At 46.1% G+C, this 22,581-nt stretch overlaps 1 protein-coding gene across 2 annotated transcripts; it reads left to right on the top strand.

Annotated features, from left to right (window-relative positions):
• Positions 1 to 495: 495 nt before the first annotated feature.
• ENO1 (enolase 1) lies at positions 496 to 20,499 on the top strand. 2 transcript variants are annotated; one of them, XM_032775501.2, is made up of 12 exons: positions 496 to 593; positions 6,585 to 6,678; positions 9,266 to 9,361; positions 12,563 to 12,621; positions 13,587 to 13,656; positions 14,125 to 14,258; positions 14,917 to 15,139; positions 17,099 to 17,296; positions 17,659 to 17,860; positions 18,224 to 18,332; positions 18,881 to 18,939; positions 20,038 to 20,499. In XM_032775501.2, the coding sequence occupies exons 2-12, from the start codon at positions 6,594 to 6,596 to the stop codon at positions 20,105 to 20,107; spliced, it is 1,305 nt and encodes a 434-aa protein (XP_032631392.1). In that variant the 5' UTR covers positions 496 to 593; positions 6,585 to 6,593; the 3' UTR covers positions 20,108 to 20,499. The 2 variants fall into 2 exon arrangements, with proteins under 2 accessions (XP_032631392.1, XP_032631393.1); XM_032775502.2 differs by lacking the exon at positions 12,563 to 12,621 and adding an exon at positions 12,200 to 12,258.
• The last annotated feature ends 2,082 nt before the right edge of the window (positions 20,500 to 22,581 follow it).

Below are 22,581 nucleotides of genomic sequence, written 5' to 3'. Positions count from 1 at the left end.
GCCTGCAAGCTGCTGCCTAGTGTATTTGGTCAAAAGCGGTGCTAGTCCATCCATCCATGCGGGCTCCTAAACAGGAATCTTTATGCAGGAATCTAATTGCATTACTTTCTCAAACCAAAAAAATGGACCAACACGACCCACCCGAACGCCCTTGTTCAAAAGTCCACGCTCAATGAGATGAACGGTATTTGGGTGGAGCAGTAAAGCGGGGGCCCCTCCAGCAGCTTGGGGGGGGTCTATGCAACTGCTCACCCTGCTCCTGCCTAGCGCCACCCCAGCATCGCGCGGAGAGCGCAAGGGCTGCACCACGCGGGGAGCAATGGGATTTTCCGTGACTAAAACCCCAGCCAAGCCCAGGCCGGCACGTAGCGCACGCGCCTAAGGGCTGGGGCTGGCGCGAGCCCCCGCGCGGCCAATCAGAGACGGGTGAGTGGGCAGGGCCAGCCAATGCGGAGCCGAGCTGGCTGCTCCTAATCTGCATAGGATGGACTATAGCCCAGCGCGAGCCGGGTGCTTTCCCCCAGTCCTTTTGGAGCGCGAGCTGAGTGTGACTTTCTTTTTCTTCTTCCGCTGCTAGCGCCGCTGCGCCTCGGGTAAGCGGGGCGGCCTGGCTGCACCCCTGCACCCCCATCCCCGGTGCATCGAGCGAGGGGGGCGGCTTGGCTGCACCCCCCCACCCCCATCCCTGGGGCGGGGGCGCATCGAGCGAGGGGGGCGGCCTGGCTGCACCCCCCCACCCCCATCCCTGGGGCGGGGGCGCATCGAGCGAGGGGGGCGGCCTGGCTGCACCCCCCCACCCCCATCCCTGGGGCGGGGGCGCATCGAGCGAGGGGGGCGGCCTGGCTGCACCCCCCCACCCGCCTCTCCGGCGCATCGAGCGAGGGGGGCGGCCTGGCTGCACCCCCCCTATTCCCGGGCGGCGGCGCATCGAGCGAGAGGGGGGTCCTTTGCAAGGGAGCAGCGTGCGTGGAGGCGGATGCCCGTAGGCCGGTGGGTGCCGGCGGGGACCGGGGTGCTGCTGACCCCTGGTCTCTCTCCATCTCAGGAGGTTGCGCTGGCCAGGAGACGGGGTGCGCAGCACTAACAGGCTATGTTGCCCAATGGGGGGTGGTTAAAGGGAATATATCCTCCCCCCCACCCAAAAAAAAAGTGCAACGGAGCCGGCCCGTGCAAAGCCAGGGTGCATCTGGGGGATGCACGGCTGGCGCCGCCTGTTAAATGCGGCCGGCTCCGGGCGTGGTGTTGGTGCCCTGTTTGCTTCCCTGCCCGCTGCGGAGGCTTTGCTCGCCGCGGCGCTGCTGCGACCGCTTCCTCCGGCGCCTCGGCTCGACTTCCCCGCTGCTCGCGGCCTCCTGCAGCCCAGGCCTGCGGGCTGGAGTCGTCTGCGCCTGCAAAAGGACGGGCGGTTCTGCTGCCAGCTGCCCCTGCTGCTGGGGCACCAGGCTTCCTTGCAGCCGCCTCCTGAGTCTGCTGCCAGCCCCGCGGGGACATCACTCTTCCCCATCACTCTACCCCAGGGACTCGTAAGAGGCGGGATGGGCAGAAATGATCCGTTCTCTGCCTCAAACGTGATCTTTGCTGCTACGTTTTACAGGCCCCCAGAGGCTACACACGTGCCACTGCCCTGCCCTGGTTTCCCCAGTGACTTTAAATATATTGCTTTGGTTGGTCTGGTCAAGAGACATTTGTGCACGTTAAACCTCCTCGCCCCCCCCGGCACTTGGTTCAATCCCCAGTTAAATCAGATTTTGTGTGTACTTTGTGCCCTGGGCAAATCTGAGGGATCTTTTGCTGGGGGGCAATGAAACTGACCTGTTTGCAAATAAATATTCCGTAGATAAGAGATTTCCCAGTTCCTTTTTGGACCTTTCATCCCTTCCTGCACCTTTCTTTTGTCCACCCCCCCCCACCTCTCCCTCTGCCCACCCCCCCAAAAAAAACAACCCACCAAACTTCACTTGATTGTGTGGGTTTTATTAACAGACAGTGTCTACAGACAAATGTTCAAAGCCATGTGGAGCCCAGGGAAAGGCAGTACTGCTGAAATATTAGGGTGAAGCAGCTGGCATAGCAGCATTTTTCGTGCCTCACATACCAAGTCCCCTTCAGTGCAGGTTTACATTGCAGGACGATGTATTGATTTACAAGGCCTGTAGGGCCCTGGGCCATGCTGATGGTTGCAGGATTCTTGCAGGTCAGTCGACATGTGGTCTCACAGTGGGAATAGTGCCTTTTTCAACATGCTTCTCAATGACTCACGAGAGTATTCTGATCTACATGCTTACCTTTTACTTCCTTTTTTCGTGATGCTTATAATATATTTAGTAGGAGTGTTGCTGAGCAAAGTGAGTCACAATGCAAAGGAGTGGTTTCTTAGTTCAGTAACCGTTTGTTAACATGATGGGTACAAACTAGTGAGTATTTTGCAGCAGGCTTTAATTATTAACAGTGACTGTGTGTAGTATGTTACAGCTTTGAACCTTTCCCTCTTTTGTAACAGTAGCTGTCCTTCAGCTCTGTTTCTCAAATATTCAATTTATTTCTAGATCAACATTCTTGACCAACACAGGTTCCCAGATGGACCGTTGGTCTAACCCAATATGGCCATTCTTATGCTTTTATGAAATCTTAATAGTGAAAATAATTAAATGTTGCTTTTATCTTTGGAACAGTTCTCCAAGAAAGGTGGCTGCCTAATACTTGCCAGGGGTTACCACAATCTTCATCTGAGTGTGAAAACTAGTAGTGGAAAATCTCCTTTTGACTCTCATGGGCTTTGCGCAGATGGTCAGGGGAAGTTTTTAGTCATCCAGACTTCAGAGATTTCTTTCCCTTGCTTAACATGCTGAGTCACAGGGCAGGGATATTGGTTTTGAGCTGTAAGGGAAGTACTGATATTTCACTTCCAAAGCCACAAATTGAGGCAGTTCAGTTCTTTATCTCCATTTTATTAAAAAACTGTTTCTGAGTAGTCTGTTATTTCCTGACTTCCTGCATTCCCTGCTATGATAGATGCCAAGCAGCATTCTTATAGTTGCAACACAGTTAGAGCATAGGGATGAATGAGGAATACATGGAGAGAGATATGGGGTGGAATCTGACTGTGTGCTTGTTGAAATCTTCCTTGGTGACCCAAACCTTTCTTCTCTGGAATGCTAAAGAGTGGAAGTAATAGGTCAGAGCCTAGTCTTACTGGAACTGTTCATATTGGATGTGATGTTACCAGTCTTATCCAGAGAGGAAGGTAAGGTTGTGGAGGAGCCTTGCGAGTCTGCAGAAGTTGCCTGGATGTGCTTTTCAGTACCAAATGGAACTTGCAGCAAATAGCTTGCAACTCTCATTCTGTACAGTTGCATCTTCAGTGGCAAGGCATGCGAGGTTGTGCAGTGGGTTTACCCCCATGATTTGGATTATCTCATTGTCCCATAGCTTTTGATGTGCATCTGCAAAGGCAGTCTGTTACCTTTAGGCTATGTTTTCACTGCCAAAAAAGAGAGGTTTTTACAGCAAGATGGTGAACTCCAGTGAGGTATCTTGCGGTAATAACCTAGTGGAGGTGAGACAGTATTGTTTTATTTTTAATCTCTGTGTAAGTAGTTATGGTCATCTTGCTGTAAAAATACCACTTTTGAAGAGCTGGCCCAATAATCTCTCTAAATCAGTGTAATCATATAGTTAAAGTATACCAGGCATTCATATAATACTTATCTGTCTCGTAGGTTTGTTGTCCCCATATACGGTGTGGGATGAGGGATAGAAGGATTTGGTGTGGCAGTGAGATGAGAATTTGGGACTCCTTAATTTCCAGATACTAGACCACACTTCTCTTAAGGGATACAGGTATCCCATCATCTTAAAGGGGACCACTGACTGAGTTGATCACAGAAATAATTGAAGGAATATATGTAACTTGAAAATCACTTACAAGACAGCCACTCCACAGGTCTGACTCATTTCTGGTTAGTTCTGTCATGAAGCATTGGAATGGTAAATGTGAGCTTACTGCTTTCCAGAATGCTCTCTCAGGGGAGGCTTCCTGTTTTTACAGCCCTGTCTCCCCACTTATGTAACCAATGAAATGAACAGAAGCAGACCTAAGCGTGCCTGTGACATGCTCATGCTTGTTCTCCTTTTTCCCTGTGTAACTGTGGTTGGTTGAATCACAGTTGTCCAAGCAGACAGTTCATGATGAGTTAGACTGTACCTTGTAGACAGATGCTGTTTCCTACCAACCATCCCTGGGCAAAATGACTCTTTGAAGACCGGAGTGAAGAGGCTCATCAAGGGTTAAAATAAGTGGTTTGGTGCAGGTCTGAAATACTCCAGTGCTGTAAACTGAGCATAACTAAGGAAGGGGGGGGACTTCTGGGGAGGTCACTTGTCAAGGACATTTGAGTAATAGAGTAATATTAATGCCTGGTTATCATTGCAACTGTGGGAGACCGGCACCCTGGAAACTTATAATGAATATTTCCTGGGATAATGTCTCCTTTTTTTAAAAAAAGGAACAGTTTATATGTTACGCAACTAGGTTTCCCTGTAAACTGGCATATCCTGCCAAGGGTGGGGCATCTGATCTGATGCATTCTGATCAAGATGCAACCCTGAAAGTGAAAATAAGAGGCAGCATATGCAAGAGCCTGATCAGCTTTGCATTAAAAGCAACCTTTCTAGGATAAAGAGGGATTCCTGCATCAAGGAAGGGCAATATTTCATGTTAGCCACTAAACAACATCAGGGAGGTCTGTGCACTGGAAAACAGCAAGGAAAAGAGGGGGAATATTAATTATGTGGCTACTTGCTAGGGTGGGCTAGAGGTCAGGGTTCTAATACTCCAGGACTCTTCATACAAACCTGTCTATGAAAATTGATGGCTTGGTTTAAGGCTCTTACAATAAAGCAGAAAAATAGATTTAAAATCTTTTCATCTTCAGATTTTCTACTACCTCACTGCCAAAAGAACCAGAGAGGGCTCAAAGTTAAGGGACCAAAGAAGCTGCTGTCTTATCTTGTTGTAGCGAGAGATGAAGGACATCATTTTGGAAAGAGGGGTAGCTCCTGAAAGAGAGGAAGGCAAAATCAATCTCATGCCTGAAATCACAGCATTTTAACACCTGTACCAGGAGCCTTTTATGTCATCTCAAAGGCAGACTCATGGCCACTCCTGTATCCTGTCCCTACCTATGACTGATTTGCTAAACAAACAAGCTTGCAATTATTTCCTCATAATGCAACTTTTTTTATTTGAGTCTAAGCTCTGCTCCCTTTAAAGAAAGAAACCTCACTGCTAAATCATGGCACACAGGCACTTGCATGAATTGCTTTAAAACCTAGCCAAGCTTATATAACTGCAGTAAATAATGCCTGTTCTCGAACAAATGGGCTGAGGGGAGTAGCTAATAGGAACACAGCCAGTTTGACAGTATCTCCAGTCAGTGGAGTAATAGGGAGCACAATAAACAATGGACATTTGAAATATTTTTTAACCTTTGAAAATGGAAAAGCATTTATTTTCCAAAAAATTATCTCCTTTGCAAGGTTTTTAGCATCACAGTTAGAGCAGTGTTAGTGTTACAAAGCAGATAGCTTAGGCCTAAGCTAGGCAACAGCATGCAAGGAAATGATACGCCAGCATATCCTTCTTGGTTGTTCACCTTGGAATGCAGCAGAGGTAGATATGAAGGGTGTTTTCTCTGTAGTCTGCCGTAGTTAATCTGTGCTGCTGGCTTTAGCTGAGTGGCTGGGTACCAAAAAAGCTTGAAACGGAGACTGATTTCAGAGTGTATTATGGTTGCTCTGGTAATTGAAATGAGTGGTATTTATAAAAATTGATCCTGAATCCTTGATCTGCTTAGTGAGCTCTTACTCCAAGATTCACTGTAAAGGCACAGTGTCACTCAGTAAGAGTTTAATAGGTCCTTGACTGAAGGATCACTTCCTGCTGGGTGTGTGTGTTTTTTGTTTTGGGTTTTTTGGACAAGGAAAAAATTGTATGCAGAAAACTAGAGGTGAAACAAAAGTTCTTCCTCCAGATGGAGGAGAACATTAACATGCTTATGTCAAATGCAGAGGAAGCTAGTCATACAGTAACTTGCCCTTCACTGGAGACATAACTAATTAACGCACGTAGCTGCCTCTTTCCATTTCAGGATTTGGTTACATTCAGCTCCCAGAATCTGCTTTTACATGTGCTAAATGGGAGTTCCTGCACTGAAGTCTCTCTCAACAAAAGTCGTTTCAGCTAGTCCCTGTGTGTCAAGGTTGCTTCGTTATTATCTAACGCTGGTATCTTTTAAGGAGTCTAAGGGAATTGAGCCTAAAGGAATTAGGCATCTAATCTTAGGCATCTCACTTCCTTAGGCTCCTTGGAAAATCACAGCCTGAATGAACAGGTTATACTGCCTGAAACTCATAACTGATAACTTAGCAGAGGGAAGAAATTTGATGGTGGCTTTCCCCTGTGCCATCAGGAACTTAAAAGAAGTGACTCGCTATATTGATGCAACTGCGTATGTGACCTTTACTGGTACTAAGGGTTCCTGTTCCGTCTTTCAGAGTATTAAATATCTTTCCTTTTTTGGCAGATATTCAAAATGTCCATACTCAAGATCCATGCTCGTGAAATCTTTGACTCACGTGGGAACCCCACTGTGGAGGTAGACCTCTTTACCAACAAAGGTGAGTCTTGTTTCTCCCCAGGTCCCTCTACTCCTCCCACATATCAGTATGGGCTGCCTGTGTAGGTCTGTAGGAATATAATTGGTACAGAACCTCACAGCCAACCAGTTCACTGCTGTGCATGTGCTATGGTGAACTTTCCTTTCACTCTTCATGGGGCTTCTGCTTGCTGTGGGGTCTGAGGCTGACTTGTATGGGAGGATATTTAGAGGAGAGGGATGCTAACGGACTAGGATAGCAGCCAAAACTTCTGTGAAAAGTGGTGCTTTAACACCTTGCATATTTCAGTCTGCTCTGTCTTGAAGGATGGGTGAGAGAATTAAATGGGAAAAGCTGAAATCTCCAGGCTTGCCATATTGTGATAGACAGGAACACATCTCAGACCAGTATTTCTCTGCCAGGGGAAGTCTCATATCTTTAGCTATTGGTCTTGGTGGCTTTGTTAGAAACCTGATGTACGCCAGCATGATTTAAACAGCAAATTACTTTACCAATAGTGGTCAGCTTGGGTCAGGCTTCATGAATAATAGGGGATAAATTCATCTCTAGTGCAGCTCCAGGGAGGAACTTTTAGCCCCAGATTGGAGCCAGAAACTTTTGCATTTAAGTCACTCTGAGACATGGGAGAACCATACAAATCTTACATGACCCGTCACCACACTTGTTTTCTTCTCGTGCACTCAGTGTGCACTTCAGGGGTTCCCTCTCCCAGCCTCTTCTGCCTGATCCTGTAATCATGTATTTAATGTGAGTATCTGTAGCCATGGGAGTTACTGTGAAGTGCAGCATTGAGGTTCAGCTGCTGGAAGAGAGGAGTGGTGGAGAGAAGCTCTACTTTAAAGATAACTAGTAACCTTTCAACCCAAGAAACAAATGGCAGGTGAATGGGTCTCAGAATCCGAATGTCTCCTAAGCTAGCACTGATAGGAAAGTGCAAACTCAAACAGAGTGAAATTCTCTGTTTCCCTTCACCTAACTCTGTATTGAGTACATTAAGCTGTAGTGATGACTGAAGCTACAGGAAAAATCTTTATACTATTTTATCTGTATGGATTCAGTGGCATAATTAACCTGAGCGTGGACAGTGAAGAGTTTCTTTCAGATGTACTCATGGGGGTCATGTCTTGTGAACAGCTGGGACCTTCCCTCTCTGTGTAAGGCTTCCCAACCACGGATGAGTAGGAGCCCCAGGACAAGATGTATCAATAGTCCAGTAGTTGGTACTTCAGTAATTCAAATGTTTAGCGTTTGCATCAGTGGGGTTTTCTGCTTGAAACTAGGATAAGCTTCACTGATGGTGTAGCTGGAGCAAAATCCCAGCGTAAGCAGGGGTCTTATTTCCCCCACTTGAACTACCACCATTGTCCCTTGCTCCTCTCTGCTCTCAACTCCCACATTGGGCTCTGGCAAACTCAGCTCTATGCCTGTGTGCTCTTCCTTTCCCTCTAGAAGCTCTTGGCTTAATTACAGGAAGTTGTGGCTATCTCTCATCCGCTGAAGTTAGCTCTGCTCCAGGTCCCTTGTTGCACTGCCTGCCTAATGACATCTACCAACACCCTTCCCTTTGCTGTAACTTTGTGTAACTGTTTAATGTGGACACAGACATGACTAGACAGCTGCTTAGCTGTAATTGTGGTTGTATATCTAACATCCTTCATCTGTTATGGTTGCTGCAAGGCCTTTTCCCTCCACCCTTCCTCATTGGGTCTTTGTTATTTATTGCTCCGTATCTTACAAGATCGGACACTTCAGTTGTCCAAACCCATACAAGCGTGGCGTGGAATGAGCAATCACAATAGCTGTAATGCGCTAACCAAACGGTTTAGCTCTGTGCCTGGAAAGATGAATTCCTTCTCTTAATGACATTCCATACCAGTCCTCTGCTTGAGAGAAGAAGGCTAGAGAGATCAAAGCTGTCACGTCACACCAAAGACTGCATCAGCTCTAGTGCTCTCAATGTTCTGTTCTGCAGGGCAATGTCCTCAGCAAGAAGAGTGGTATGTCTATGGTTTTGTGCCCAATCTGAGTGGTCTTCCCCTCAAACTATCTTCCTGATGCCCTCTTCCCCCTCCCCCCCGCCCCACTCCAAACACCTACCCGCCCAAGAGCAAGTGATCCAACTTAGTCTCTGCATAGAACTAGTGGGCCAGCCCTGGCAATGGTGCTTTTTGATGCAGAATTAAGTTTTTTTTTTTAGTTTTGGGTTTCTTTTTGAAGAGGGGGACTTAGGAAATAATACCACTGTTAAGCTAGATACCTCCAACTCCTAGCTCATCTGGGAACGGGTGGCTTAGTCAGATGACGGATGGGCTTTTCCTGACTCATGCCTTCTGAAGGAAGCAGGCTGTCAGTCTTGATATTCAGCCCATCTGCACGCTGAGCAGTCTGCGTTGGCTTATTGCGTTGCGCAAGCATGACTTGGAAGAGTAACTCTCCATGATCCAGGAGAGAGACCTCAAAGCGTGGCAGGCGCAGCATTCCCTGTGCTTCCAATACTAATAGTTTCAGGTTGGGATGAAGAACAAGCAGAACCTCCCTGGATCCTGCCATGTTGAGATTGTTCTCTCTTCTCTCCTGCTATACTCAGGTCTGTTCAGAGCTGCTGTACCTAGTGGCGCCTCCACTGGAATCTATGAGGCGCTGGAACTTCGTGACAATGACAAGACTCGCTTCCTGGGAAAAGGTAAATCTATTCTTTCCTTTCCAGGGTCCAGGTTCTGCGGGAGATGTTGCTGCAAACACTCATTCACCAGTGCTGTTGTAGTAGGTAGTATGCTGGCATCTTTATATTTCCATCCCATCCCATCCCCCTTCACTTACCACATGTTTCATTGTTACGGGCTAACTTGCAGTCCCTTTACAGCAAGTCAGTTGACTCATTGCACCGAAGTGCTCCAGTACAGTTCAAAAGTGTAGTATACCCCCACAGCTCCTTTTGAAAACAAAGGGAGCAGTGGATGCCTCTTTCCTCAGAAAATTAGCCATAACAAGAGATGGAGATGCTTGTATTTGCCTGAGTATATAGAGTTTAGTCACTTTTGTTAGCTGGTCAGGGCATTCTGGTACAATATGCAGTAGGCTATTTTGTTACCTCACTTTGCTGCTCCACTGCATGTTGACATAGCTCAGGGCCCTTGGTCTGTGCTAGATAGTAATGTATTCAGGCTAATGGGCAGCTAAATAATCCACCCCCAATAGCCCATTATCCTTATTTGCCAGTTAATCACAAAGATCCTTCCTAGATATGGAAGACTGCTTGTAGGGTTAGTGCTTGGAGCATGCTCTTCCCTGAACTACTTAGTAACAATTGGTGTAATGTACTGCCAGGCTTAGGAGGAAATGTATTAGAATGAGGATGATGTATGGAATCTAAAATTAAGAGCACCTGGTAGAGCAGTCCTGAGCTGAGTTCAGAAGAGCTTGCATGTGAGCATTAGGCTGTCCAGTGTTAAATGCAACTGTTCATGGCTGCAGTGACCTGTTTGGGGCAGAAGATCAAGCTCAGTTTTCAGAGAAAGCACTAGTTGCCTTTTTAAACTGACCTTTGGGAAGGGTCTGCAAAAGCACATCGATAGATTCCCTTGGCACGTTGGCTTTCACAGTGGGAGTGTATCGAATAGTATAGATAAAAGCCTGTGCATTTAGGTAATACAGTTCTTGAGCAATTTCACATTTTTGTAATCCTAAAACATCTTGCTTCTCACTGTGTTGCTTTCCAGGGTTCATCAGAGTGGCTAGAGTTTAGCTCCCTTTTTCCTCTCATTGGAAATCACTAGGGAAATGGATTGGTTATATGGGAGTGTGATCAAATTCCCTTGACTCTTGAGGGGCTGGTATTTTTAAATGGAAAGGTCAGCAGCCTCTACGGTGCTTCATAAACTCTATTGCAGTAAAGATTTCTTCGATTCTTGTCTGGCGAGATGGAACTCTTCGTCCTTACGGTCTCACCACGCAGATGAAGTGGACTTCAGATATGCCCAGATTACCAAAGCAGAGCTTGATCTGGGCAGGCTGGTTAAGAAAAGCCTCCTAGGAAGAACTGAAGAGCTTGTGCTGTCTACAACTTAACAGAACAGCTATATACTGTTTGGAAACGGTCCCATAAACACTTCATTCACTAGGAGTTTTTTTGTTCAAATAGCAACAAAGAGTCCTTTGGCACCTTATAGACTAACAGATGTATTGGAGCATAAGCTTTCATGGGTGAGTATCCACTTCGTCAGACTTGTGCATCTATAAGGTGCCACAGGACTCTTTGTTGCTTTTTACAGATCCAGACTAACCTGGCTACCCCTCTGATACTTGTTCAAATAGAATTTTAAGGGCTTATCTGCTCCTGCTGCTTATTCTGCATCTGGAGTCCTAGCCCTTTGCTTGAAAAAATACATTTTTTGTGTCAGGGAATAAGCAGCAGGAGCCAACAGACTCTCCAAGATACTAATAAGAAACAAAGAGGAGTGGAATATAGGAAATACAATAGAAATATTTCCAAACAGATTGCTGTGGAAAAGCCTTCTGTAAGTCATCAGAGGCTGTTTAATAATGCAGATTGAATCAGGCTTTGCTTGGCTTAGCAGCCTTTTACCTCACCTGCTCCATGTGTTCTGAACAAAGGAATCTTTGAAGCATGTGTCTGCTCAGATCATCTTTAAGAACACTCATGACAGGGGAGGCTATCAGTGTCATTAGGCTGGTGTTGGTTGACTGGTTAATTACTATGGTCTTGGCTGATGGAGGAAAGAAGCAGAACCTACGTGGATTTGGGAGTGGATTGGTGTTCTGTCATTGTGTACTTGGCAGGCACAATAGGCTCAGTGAGTGTTTGCAGGTTAAACAGCTGGGATGCGCAGTGTTATGTACAGAATTGGTGTGGCGTTGTATTCAGGACCCCCATTTCTCTTTCATCCCTTTTTTTTTTTTAATCCCAGGAAAATGTTGGCTGATGTACAGGCACCCAACTGCTTCAGGCTCTGATGTTCAGTGTAACATTAACCACTCTTCCAACTGAGGACTCTAATGTAAAAGCAAAGTGGTTCTGCCTCAGCAAGACCTGGATTATGATGATGCTGCAATAGTCAAACAAGATAGAGTTGCGGATATTAAACACCTAGTTGTCTGTTTAAACTCTCAAAGGGAATCCTCCCCTCCTCTGGCACCCTACATGCACTTACAGGAGCAGCCTTTTTCCTTAAGTGTCCTAATGGCCCCCTTAGCCAGAAGTTGGCGTGTTCAGCCAATAGGAACCTGAAGGGTTGCAAATTCAAGGCTGGACTCTAGAATTGAGATACTGCTGGGGGAAACAGTCCACCTTGATTGGCTGGAGATGTGTCAACTTTCACTACCTTGGAGGCTTCTGTCCTGTTGCTTAATATGTGGCATTTTGCTCATCTTTGAAACTACTGCAACACTTTCTCTGCATTCCTGTGACCTTGTCCTTCCTTCATTTGCACAGTCTGCTTTTGTGTTCTTCTGTGGGTCTTCATCTCTTCCTTTACTCTCTTGTCCATTTCACTTCTGTCAGGTGTATCCAGAGCTGTTAAATATGTTAATGAGTTCCTGGCTCCAGCGTGTTGTACTCAGGTAATGGTCACGTGTGTGTGTTGGAACCTGTCACTTGGACAGACTCCTCCAGTGCATGGTCTTGCAAACTAACCTTTCAGCAGGCATTCCTAGAGGATGGCTTTTTTTCATGATATAACTTGCCACTCACCTGAGATCACCTTCTGAAAGAACTTAGCCTTGGCAGTGAAAGCTAAGGTTTGGTTAGGGGGAGAAGCTGAATGACAGGTGATTGGGGTTGGATTTTTTTTCAAGTGATCATCTACTAATGCCTGCTTAGCCTGTGTTTGATTAGATCAGTGATTGATTTGCTTGTTCCTTCCAGGTGTCTCAAAAGCTGTTGGGCACGTCAATAAAACAATTGCACCTGCACTGATTAGCAAGGTAGGAGCATTCATTATTTAACTAACCTCATTTAATGCAAGTACATTTTCTAGCTCTATATTTTTGTCCCTTTAAAAAATTAAAATAAAAAAAATCAAGGACCTGGAGAATATCTCCGGATGTGTAGCTAGCCTGTGTGTGAGTGCATGAGAACAAATTGACCTAAAATAACTCTTTGGAATCCAGTCACTGCTCCCATTAATGAGTGCAAATGTAACCCTGACTTAGCCAGAAGAGCATCACTTGTTCTGGTCATCTGCGAGTTGGTCTGGGGTAATGTTGCATGTGTGACTGCATACAACAGTCTAAATGGTGAACTCAGTGCATATTTATTCCTAGTGTCCAGCATTCAAAATGAAAATGTAATGGCCCTTCATTCTTAGATTTTTTTTTTAAAAAAAAAAAAAAGCACAGGGTTTGGTTTCATATGTCAGTTCAATCTGACTGAAGGAGTCCATCTGTATTAAAGCTATTGTGAAGTCAAACTCTGAGTGTAGAGGTCTTGCTGAGTTAGCATTACTGGAGCTCTCTGTACAGGCTAGAGGAGGAGCATAAACCTTTATTAGTTGCCCCTCTGCCAGGCCAGGATGAGGGCAAGGGCAGTTTCCTTCAAATAAGGCGTATTCAGAGTTCAGGAGTAAGATAGTTGGACTTGAATAGGGTTTGAGTTTCCTGTTGGCTCCCTGGTGTATCCACTCAACTTCAAGACCTACTATAATTTGCTAGAAACTGAAATTCACATACAATCACAGTGCATGTCTAGCCTCTTAGCTCAGCTATTTTAGTTAACCTCATGTCTGCCAGACATACACACTAGGTATATTCTGATCTCAAGTTAGTGACAGTTTTGGAAGCTGAAATTTGGGGGGAACCCACAGGTAGGTGACACACGGGAGAAAGGGGTCTGCTTTGAACTGTACAGCGTGGCTTTATTTCTTGGAGTTTCACTCTTCTTCCCTTTGCAGAACATAAATGTTGTGGAGCAAGAGAAGATTGACAAACTGATGCTGGAGATGGATGGATCAGAAAACAAGTGTAAGTGTCTTTTTGCACAACACACAGATGTACCGTTTCAGCACCAGGTTTGTTGTCCAGAGTAACTAAAGTTGGCTGGGGAAGGGGGCCAAAAGAAGTGCACTGTATGATGGTGCTGAAGTAGTTTGATGGCCATCTCTAATTGAGTAAAGAGATTGCTGTTAAGAAATGAGGCACCCACTTCACACATCAGTTCTGCTGCTGTGATTGTAGGTACTGTGTACCCACTAGGATGTATGCTGGCAGTGCATGTGCCCATGGAGGCTTTCATGACAATTTCATGTCGTCTAAACTATTGTAAGCTACTCTGAACTCCATGCAGAGTGGGAGTGGAGGAAAGGGGAGTTGCAAAGAGCTTACTTGGTGGCTCATGCATTTAAGAACAGGTATCACGAGCGCTTCTGAGGTGTTGCTTTTTGAGAAGGATTCGCATGGTCTATATAAACATGTTCCTCTTTTGTGTTTCAGCCAAATTTGGGGCTAATGCCATTCTGGGTGTGTCTCTGGCTGTGTGCAAAGCTGGTGCTGCTGAGAAGGGGGTCCCCCTGTATCGACACATTGCTGATCTTGCAGGAAACCCAGAAGTCATCCTGCCAGTTCCTGTAGGTTTCCTGAGTCGAACATTTGGAGACTTTATCTGCTTGGATGGCATTTTCCTACGTGAATTAGGAGCACAAGTCGCATTGACTTTCACAGGGCCTCTTTCTTCTAACTTGTATATGCTTGAAAAATCCCATTCCCTATCCTTGGAAGACTGATTTCTATGCGAGAAGTATTAGCACAGTACTCTGATTTGGGAGAATAGTGTATCTCCTGGCCTCAGGAATCTGAGGGTCTTCTAATGGAACCCTTCTGGATTGTAACCCTTGGTTTAAAGCACAGATGAAGTAGACCTACCTATACATGGTGGTCTTCATGGTAAACTCAAGTGATACAAGAGTTAAGGTGCAACTCTCCCTTGATTCCTTATTCAGAGAGAGCACGCACAGGTTTCATACAGAATGAGAATACATTCTGTGTCCAGGGTGAGTTCATGGGGTCCGGACAAACAAGTGTTTGATCCTACACCTGTGACATGGTGGGTGTGTTTCCATTGACTTCCACAAGTCCAGGATAAGAGTGGGTGTTCTGGACAGCTTGTTTGGTGGAAAGGAAAATGGGTATATCTCATTGCACTGCTTAGTTGTACTGTATTGATCATGGCTAAAGATTGAGGGGGAAGTGGAGCAGCTAACTCTGCCTCTGTTTTCTTGTGTCAAGGCTTTCAATGTGATCAATGGTGGGTCCCATGCTGGTAACAAGCTGGCCATGCAGGAGTTCATGATCCTCCCGGTTGGTGCTGAGAGCTTCAAGGAAGCCATGCGTATTGGTGCTGAGGTCTACCACAACTTGAAGAACGTCATCAAGGAGAAGTACGGAAAGGATGCGACCAATGTGGGTGATGAGGGCGGTTTTGCACCCAATATCTTGGAGAACAAAGAAGGTACACAGCAGAGATGGGTGGAGAAACTAAAAGTTGCCACAGGGGTGTGCAAGGCTTTGTAACTGGCTCAGCTGCTTCAGCCCATCATGGACCTCAAATACGTCAGGCTACTGGCCTTTGCTACTGGCCTTTGCTGATATCTGAGGGGATCTCTTCCTTTCTATTAACTCTTAATGGTCACTGAAATACTCATCCATCCCCCTTCCATTCACCCCAGAGGGGTCGGTCCAGTCCCATAGAAGGCTTTCCAGCACCAAGCTGCTGTACTGAATGCTCCCTATCACTGACTCCAGAAGGCTAAATTGCCAATGGGAGACAGACAAACTTGGCCATGTGCGGGTAGGAACTAGTGGCTCCATTCCATGAATTCATGTGGATTAACAAGGTGACTTAACTTTTCCATAAATTTCATTTGCCGTGTACGCTGGGCGGAGGACACCCCTGTGCTAGTTAGCGGTGTGGTTAAGCTCTTCTAGTTCTTATGCCTAAGGTTGCTGTTGCTCAAAAGTAAATAAGTGAAGAGACTTCACTGAGGCTGCTCTGTCTCCTAGTGCTCCAGGGAGAAGGGATAGCTTGCACTGTAGTAGTCAGAGAGCAATAAAAGCGGCTGGGGAAGTGGAACAAAGGTGGCCTCTGTTCTAATTCCTCAGTCCCTGAGACAGCACAAACCTCCAGGAAAGGGGACCTGCTTTGCAGCAACATGGAAAATACAGTCACCGAGGAGCCTACAGTGCTGTGTGTCTGCCAAATGGGTGGCAGGGGAGCAGCCTCTGAGCCACAGGGGAACTGAACACCTCTGCATCAGCAGAAAGATGTTTGTTTTGAATGTAACCGACAGTTTTCACTGTAACCACTATGGTACATAACTGTCCAACCTCTACTTATCAGTCCCTTCAGCAGCACTGGAGATACTTGAGCAAACACTAGAGTCTCTGAATCTACAGGCAGCTTCTTGCCCTTCGTGATACTGAGTGGACAGTCTGTTGGCTTTATACACTGGCATTTTTAATATGAAGCTGCTGTTTAAATGTAAATAGCAAACAATCAACTGAACTCCTTGAGGTCTAGGAGTTCCACAGACCTGTGTTAGTACTGGCTGCTGCTTTTGCAGCTTGGCCTACTCTGATATCAACTGTTTTTTTCTAAAAAGTACTGATCAAAGTTGATACTGTACACAGTCTGGCAGGTCCAGCTGCTACTTGGCTCTAAATCTGGGAGGGGTCATGGGGGGGCGGGGTGTCATATTTCTGTTACATGGTGATCATCCAGCCCTTTGCTCTTCAGACAGCCAAGTGGTATCATGTTTTAGAGGATTCAGCAGCCATGTCTCCTGTCAGAAATAGCCTCCCTTTTCCAAGGAAAACCGGGAATGTGTGTAACTGGAGCCCTGACAGGTCACTAGGGGGGACACAGTCCTCTGTCCCGCTCAACATCAGGCTAAATTTACTACTTTGACTGTTAATGCCTTTCCCCTTATCAGCTCTGACTGTGCTTCTGCAGGAGTTGAAACTAGGCAGGATCCAGGCAGGCTAAGTCATTACTTCGTGCCTAGCTAAATTCCTACTACAGTTGAAACTGGAAATGGTATTCATTTCCTGTCCTTTAATTGTTGGCCAATGTTGATATGGGCTGCTGTGCTCCACCTCAGAGGTGACTTCATGTCAGTGGTGGATGAAGATTCTTAAGTATCTCTGTGAGGCTGATATGGGGTATCATAAAGCTAAATGAAGTGGTAAAATTCTCCAGGAGTATCAGGTGCTGTACAGACATTGGTCAATAAGACCTTGTAACACCCCTAAAAAGCTGGTACGGAATAATCTCATTTTAGAGATGGGGAGAGATCAGTGACTTGCCCAAGGCCCCCCAGACAAGTGAGTAATCGAATGTGGATCATTTTGTAGAAAAGTGGGGTTAAGTGTTACCCAGGAACTCATTCTAACCCACTATCTAACCTTCCAGCTCTGGAGCTGCTGAAGACTGCGATCAGCAAGGCCGGCTACCCTGACAAGGTGGTCATTGGGATGGATGTGGCTGCCTCAGAGTTCTATCGCGATGGAAAGTACGACCTGGACTTCAAGTCTCCTGATGACCCCAGCAGATACATCACTCCTGACCAACTGGCTGATCTGTACAAGAGCTTTATCAAGAGCTACCCATGTGAGTGGTGCATGCTGTTCAGTTAGCAGGCAGCCAGTAACAGATGGTGTACTCCCTGGCAAGCCTTCCTCCACCAGCACCAGCACCTCTTGGTGCACTGCAAGAGGACAGACTGGAGTAGAACTAAAGAAACTAAGTGGAGTTGGGTAGAGATTAAATACTTCATAAAAAAAGCCTTGTGCTTTAAGTTTGGTCCATAGTAGATGCAGTTTCAGAGCTGCTAATGCAGAGTCCTGAGCAGGGAGGTGTCAGGTGCATTAGTAGATGTCATAACCCTAAATATCACCTGGCTGTAATTAGCTTGAATTTTTCCTGGGTGCTAAGGCTGTTAATTAGAATACCCTTTCTGCTTATTTTCTCAGTGGTGTCTGTTGAAGATCCCTTTGACCAGGATGACTGGTCAGCTTGGAAGAAGTTCACTGCTAGCGTGGATGTTCAGGTGGTGGGTGATGACCTGACCGTGACCAATCCTAAGCGTATTGCTAAAGCTGTGGAGGAGAAATCCTGCAACTGCCTGTTGCTCAAAGTGAACCAGATTGGCTCTGTCACGGAATCCCTGCAGGCGTAAGTCACCTTACAGATATAGACCCAGACCAACTTCATAACATCAGTGTGTGGCTAAGTTCTTGCACTTCAAATACCACCTGAATTACACACGCACACACAGACAACCCTGTCTTCTGCCTCCTGATGGAAGAGTATTCAGTGCCTCGCCTGAAACATCTTAAAACATTCCCAGCCACAAGTCCCCATGAAGTGATGAGCTGGATGACGGTGTTTCGATTCTTAGCAATGCATCATTGCATCCTTAACACCAATATCAACATTAACTGAATAAACCTGAAGCTGGATTGTGCAGTCATTAACCATACTTGGTATCCTTTGTACAAGTGGTGCAGAATCTTACTCCTATTTCTCTTGCTTTAGCTGCAAGCTTGCCCAGTCCAATGGCTGGGGTGTGATGGTGAGTCACCGTTCCGGAGAGACTGAAGATACCTTCATTGCTGACCTGGTGGTTGGTCTCTGCACTGGACAGGTCAGTATCTGTACCTGGAATGGTTCTCCTCTAGTCACCTGGCTTCCTTCTTAGCACAGAAGCCATTCTGTCTCAAGAAACAGATGATCGTAATGACCTCTGAGGCACAAGGATTTCTCTCTGTTGCTATACAAGAGGCTAGCTAGTCTGTAATAGTAGCTAGGGTGAAACATACTGACGCTCTTTCTCCTCAGTAAGTGGAGATGCTGTTTTCTTGTGATGTCCTTAATAAAACAAGGGAGGAATCTCTCAGCTCAATCCATGTGGGTGTGTCAGGATTTCTTGGTATTGTAACTTCCAGCAATAAAATGAATGAGTGCACTATTCATTGCTGGACTCCAAGTTCCACCCAGCTTGCTTCAGGTTCAGGTTAGCTGATCAGACTTCTGATCGCTTCTGTCCTCCCATGCTCAACTCCATGCATTATTATTAAGGACATGATTGTTCTTGCCTCCTATCATAGGAGGGGCACTTGTCTTCACGCTTCAGCTCTTGAGCAGATCTGTTTTTTAACCCCAAAGCAACTAACTTCCTGACCTTTCTTTCAGATCAAGACTGGTGCCCCTTGCAGATCTGAGCGTCTAGCTAAGTACAATCAGCTCCTGAGGTGAGGATTGCCTTGGATTGGAGTGGGGAGGAGGGGGAGTAAGTCTAGCCTGCAGGCTTGCTCTAAGAACAGGGTGTAATGCATTGTCCATCGGATGACTTGGTCTCTGCTGTTCTGACTCGCCAAGAGTCTGGTGGAACCAGAACAGTCTCCATTGCCATGCCAGGACACATGCTAACACTGGCTAAGATCTCCCTAGCTGACTGTAGGGTGACTCCAGTGGGTGTTGCCATGCATTCTGGACTGACCAAATACCAAGGGCTAAGTGGCTCAAAGATTGGGGGGTCCCTAGCCGGCCCTTGTAGAACTTTCCATCTTGCCCCTGTGGGCTTATAAACACAGGTGGTGTAGCCACAGCTTGGTCCCTCTATCCAAATGAAGAAGCCCCTATCTCGTGACCTGGGGCAACCCTAGTTCTGTGAAATGCTACCACCTTCTAGCCCAGAAAACATGAATACTCAGCCAATGCCTGTTTATGCTATGGCTTGACAGCAACTTTAGTCAGTGCCTGATGCTTGCTGTGTTGGCTGCCCTTGGTATGGGCAGCACTTCACTTAAACACTGAATACACCATGTGGAGATCATAGTTAGGGAGTATCCTGCAATACCAGACAGTTGTTTGGCATGAGGTGTAGATGTTAGTGGGTCATGTGAAGGTCAACAGAATAAGTCTTGTTCTTGTCTGGGTGGGGTGCAGTATGCAGTGCATGTGGTCAGCTACTAAGCAGACTCTTGACTCTTCCATGCGTATGACATGAAGGAAAATACTGTCCCACCAAGGTGCTTGTGCCCCACAAAAAATAAGCCCAAATTCAGCTGCATATCTGGAAGCAGCATAGGCTCAGTGGCACGGTCTAATGCACGCTAGCTTGTGTTGGCTGCTGAACTTCGGTTTTATGGCAGAAATGTTACAGGGAGGGTTTCAAACGTATGGTGCAATCACTGTCCTCTACATGACTACTGTTGGGTGGGTTTTGCTCCATCACTGTGTTGTCGCTGCTAGTCCAGTCAAGCAGTCATACAAATAGATGTACCGTGTTCTGTGCTTACACCCCCTTTTTTTGTTTCTCTTTCCTTCCCCCCCCCCCTTCCCAACAGAATTGAGGAGGAGCTCGGAAGCAAGGCCCGCTTTGCTGGCAGGAACTTCCGGAACCCCCGTATCAACTAAGCTCTGCGGGTCAGACAGCCCCCGTTCTGGTTTAAAGCACTAGTCACCTGATTAGATCATTATTTACCTGTATTGGAAAGGAGGGCAGCTGAAGGAACAAGACCAGTTTGCAGGGCCTCTCACCCTAGGCTATTTCACCTAGTGTTCCCCAGCTCTACCTGTTGCTCTTAAGCGCTTTGATGCTTTTGTAGAACAGTACCTCTGGGGGTTTTGTGTATTAAAAAAAAAATTGGAACCATGTTTTAAGTCCCCACTTTGACCTTGTTGACTGGTGGGCATAAACATACTTTCCCCGTTTAAGTGTGTGGAGCTCTGTAACTTACAGTGCAGCCTGAGGTTCCTGCAAACAGAAATAGTAGTGTTATGTGAGGCAAATAAAAGCATCAAACAACTCGACAGTGAGTGTTGCCTGGAGTTATTCCATGGGACGTCTCAGTCGCATGCACCCTTCCCTGTCCTCAGTCTCCTATTGCGGGTCCTGGCTAGTGGCATGCCTGGTGTGTGTTGTCCCCACAAAAAGCTGCAGCTTAGCTGCCTTTGCCCTTCACAGATCTGCTGCTGCTGAGAGTTCACTTAGCCAAGTTAGCCCCTCTTGAAAATAGAGCTCACTCCATGAGAGAGCTTTGGGGTATTCTCTGAACTTTTTTTTTTTTTTTTCTGCCACCTCCTCTCACTGTGCATGTATTGCTCTCCCATCCCTGAAAACTGATATAAGAATTACAATCACTTGTTTACTTTCAGCATTCAGTGCAAACTGCTTACATACCCAAAGGTCAATAAGGCTTCATCTGGCTAAGCCTCTTCAGTGCCTCTGTATTTCGTTTCACCTTTGGGTGCTTTGGGTGTAGGGGATTGGAGAAAGCCGAGTGAGCTTTAAGCAGAAACACAGATGCAGCTTTGGTCCGGTGCATCTAACTTGTATAGTCCTGAATGGCCCCTGGTAATGTGGCCATAAATCTTCATCTGCCACCTTCCTTCAGCTGGTTTGATAAATTTTTGAAACTATAAGGATCACCTTTCAGGACTAGCCATGTAATAGCAGTTGCTTGTCCTTTTCTCCAATGTCTCCTAGCACTGATGCAAGGCATTACTTCCCTAACTCAGAGGGCTCCCTTCCCACCAATCCATGTAGTTTCTCATGCTCTTGCAAGCCAGAGTGTTTGGCAAATATTTGTTTAAACTCCCAAGCCCCTGTAGTTTTCTGCACAGGGTGACTTGGCCGCCTTGACACTGAGAAGACATGATGGCAGTATTAGCGAAATGTCCGTCTGCTTTATCTTCCTGGCAGGACGTTTATTGCTGGGCGAAAAAAGGATTTGGTTTCCTTCTTCCCAGGTTTAGCAAGTAAAAACTAGATGCTTTATTCCTCTGTAGCTGGATTCTGCGCATTGCCCTCCTAGCAGGATTTAACAAATATTCAATCTCCCAGCAGACTTCAAAAACACACCAGGTGGTACAGGAAGGAGAGGGAGGATTGCTCTGAGCAATTTTTATTTTTCTTAATGGCTGGCTTGCAGAGGGGAGATAAATCTCCTTCTTACCAATTCTCTTTAATGACTGTTTTACTAGTCTTCCAATTTCAGCACATTAAAATACCTATTACTGAAAACTCTTTACCCTTGCCGAGAGTGACAATGCCCCCTTGTGAACAGTGTGGTGTACTGCTGCTGCAAGTGGGTTTTTAAACAATTACCTGATCTGCATCTTAAGATCCAGGTGTGTTTAAGACCTTTAAATTAGCCACATATGATAGGAATGACACCATTTAAACAGATGCAGCTTTATTTTAAAATAAACGCTTACCTAAAAAGCTGGATGGTTAAGAATCTCTTCATTGTAGGAAAAAGTCTGTTTCAGCAGTAGCCTTACGAAATCAAATTTTTAAGAGCCAGAATATTAGCATTACCCCCATATAACCTGTAAGTGACAAATATGCCTGGCTGCAGCCATGCATGCATCTAGTCTCATCCAGACTAATCTGCAGCAATGAATTTGTTGAAGCTATTTAAATGCTCTATGCCTCAGTTTCCCCATCTGTTAATTCTAATTATCTTCACCCAAGTATGTGGTGAGACTTGATTCATTACAGCTGAAACCCTCCATTACTCTCTACCTAAATATTTTTCATATAAACTCTTTTGTCTTGTGTGTCTCAGTTCAGTTCTCCATTGCTGGCTTCCAGCCTCACAGTTGCTAGTTCCAGAATGTCAGAGCAGAAAACACAAAGAAGGCTGAATTAACTCCACTGCACAGGCAGAAAAGTCCTGGTGCCACCTGGAGATAGTTTCCTCAGAAGCAAATGCAGGTCCTGGGATCCTGACAAAAGCAGTGTATAGAAAGCTCAAATTGCGTTAGTGTGTCAGCAGCTAAGTGCTGGGCAGCCTTCCCTAGTGGTTGGAGCAAGACTTCAGCGTACCAATTAGCTCTGAAACCTAATGATTCAGGCTCAGGACCAAAGCTAAGGGTCGTAGCGG

This window comes from Chelonoidis abingdonii, chromosome 23, assembly GCF_003597395.2.
Source record: "Chelonoidis abingdonii isolate Lonesome George chromosome 23, CheloAbing_2.0, whole genome shotgun sequence".
Taxonomy (NCBI): domain Eukaryota; kingdom Metazoa; phylum Chordata; order Testudines; family Testudinidae; genus Chelonoidis; species Chelonoidis abingdonii.
This window is presented reverse-complemented; position numbering and strand designations above follow the sequence as displayed.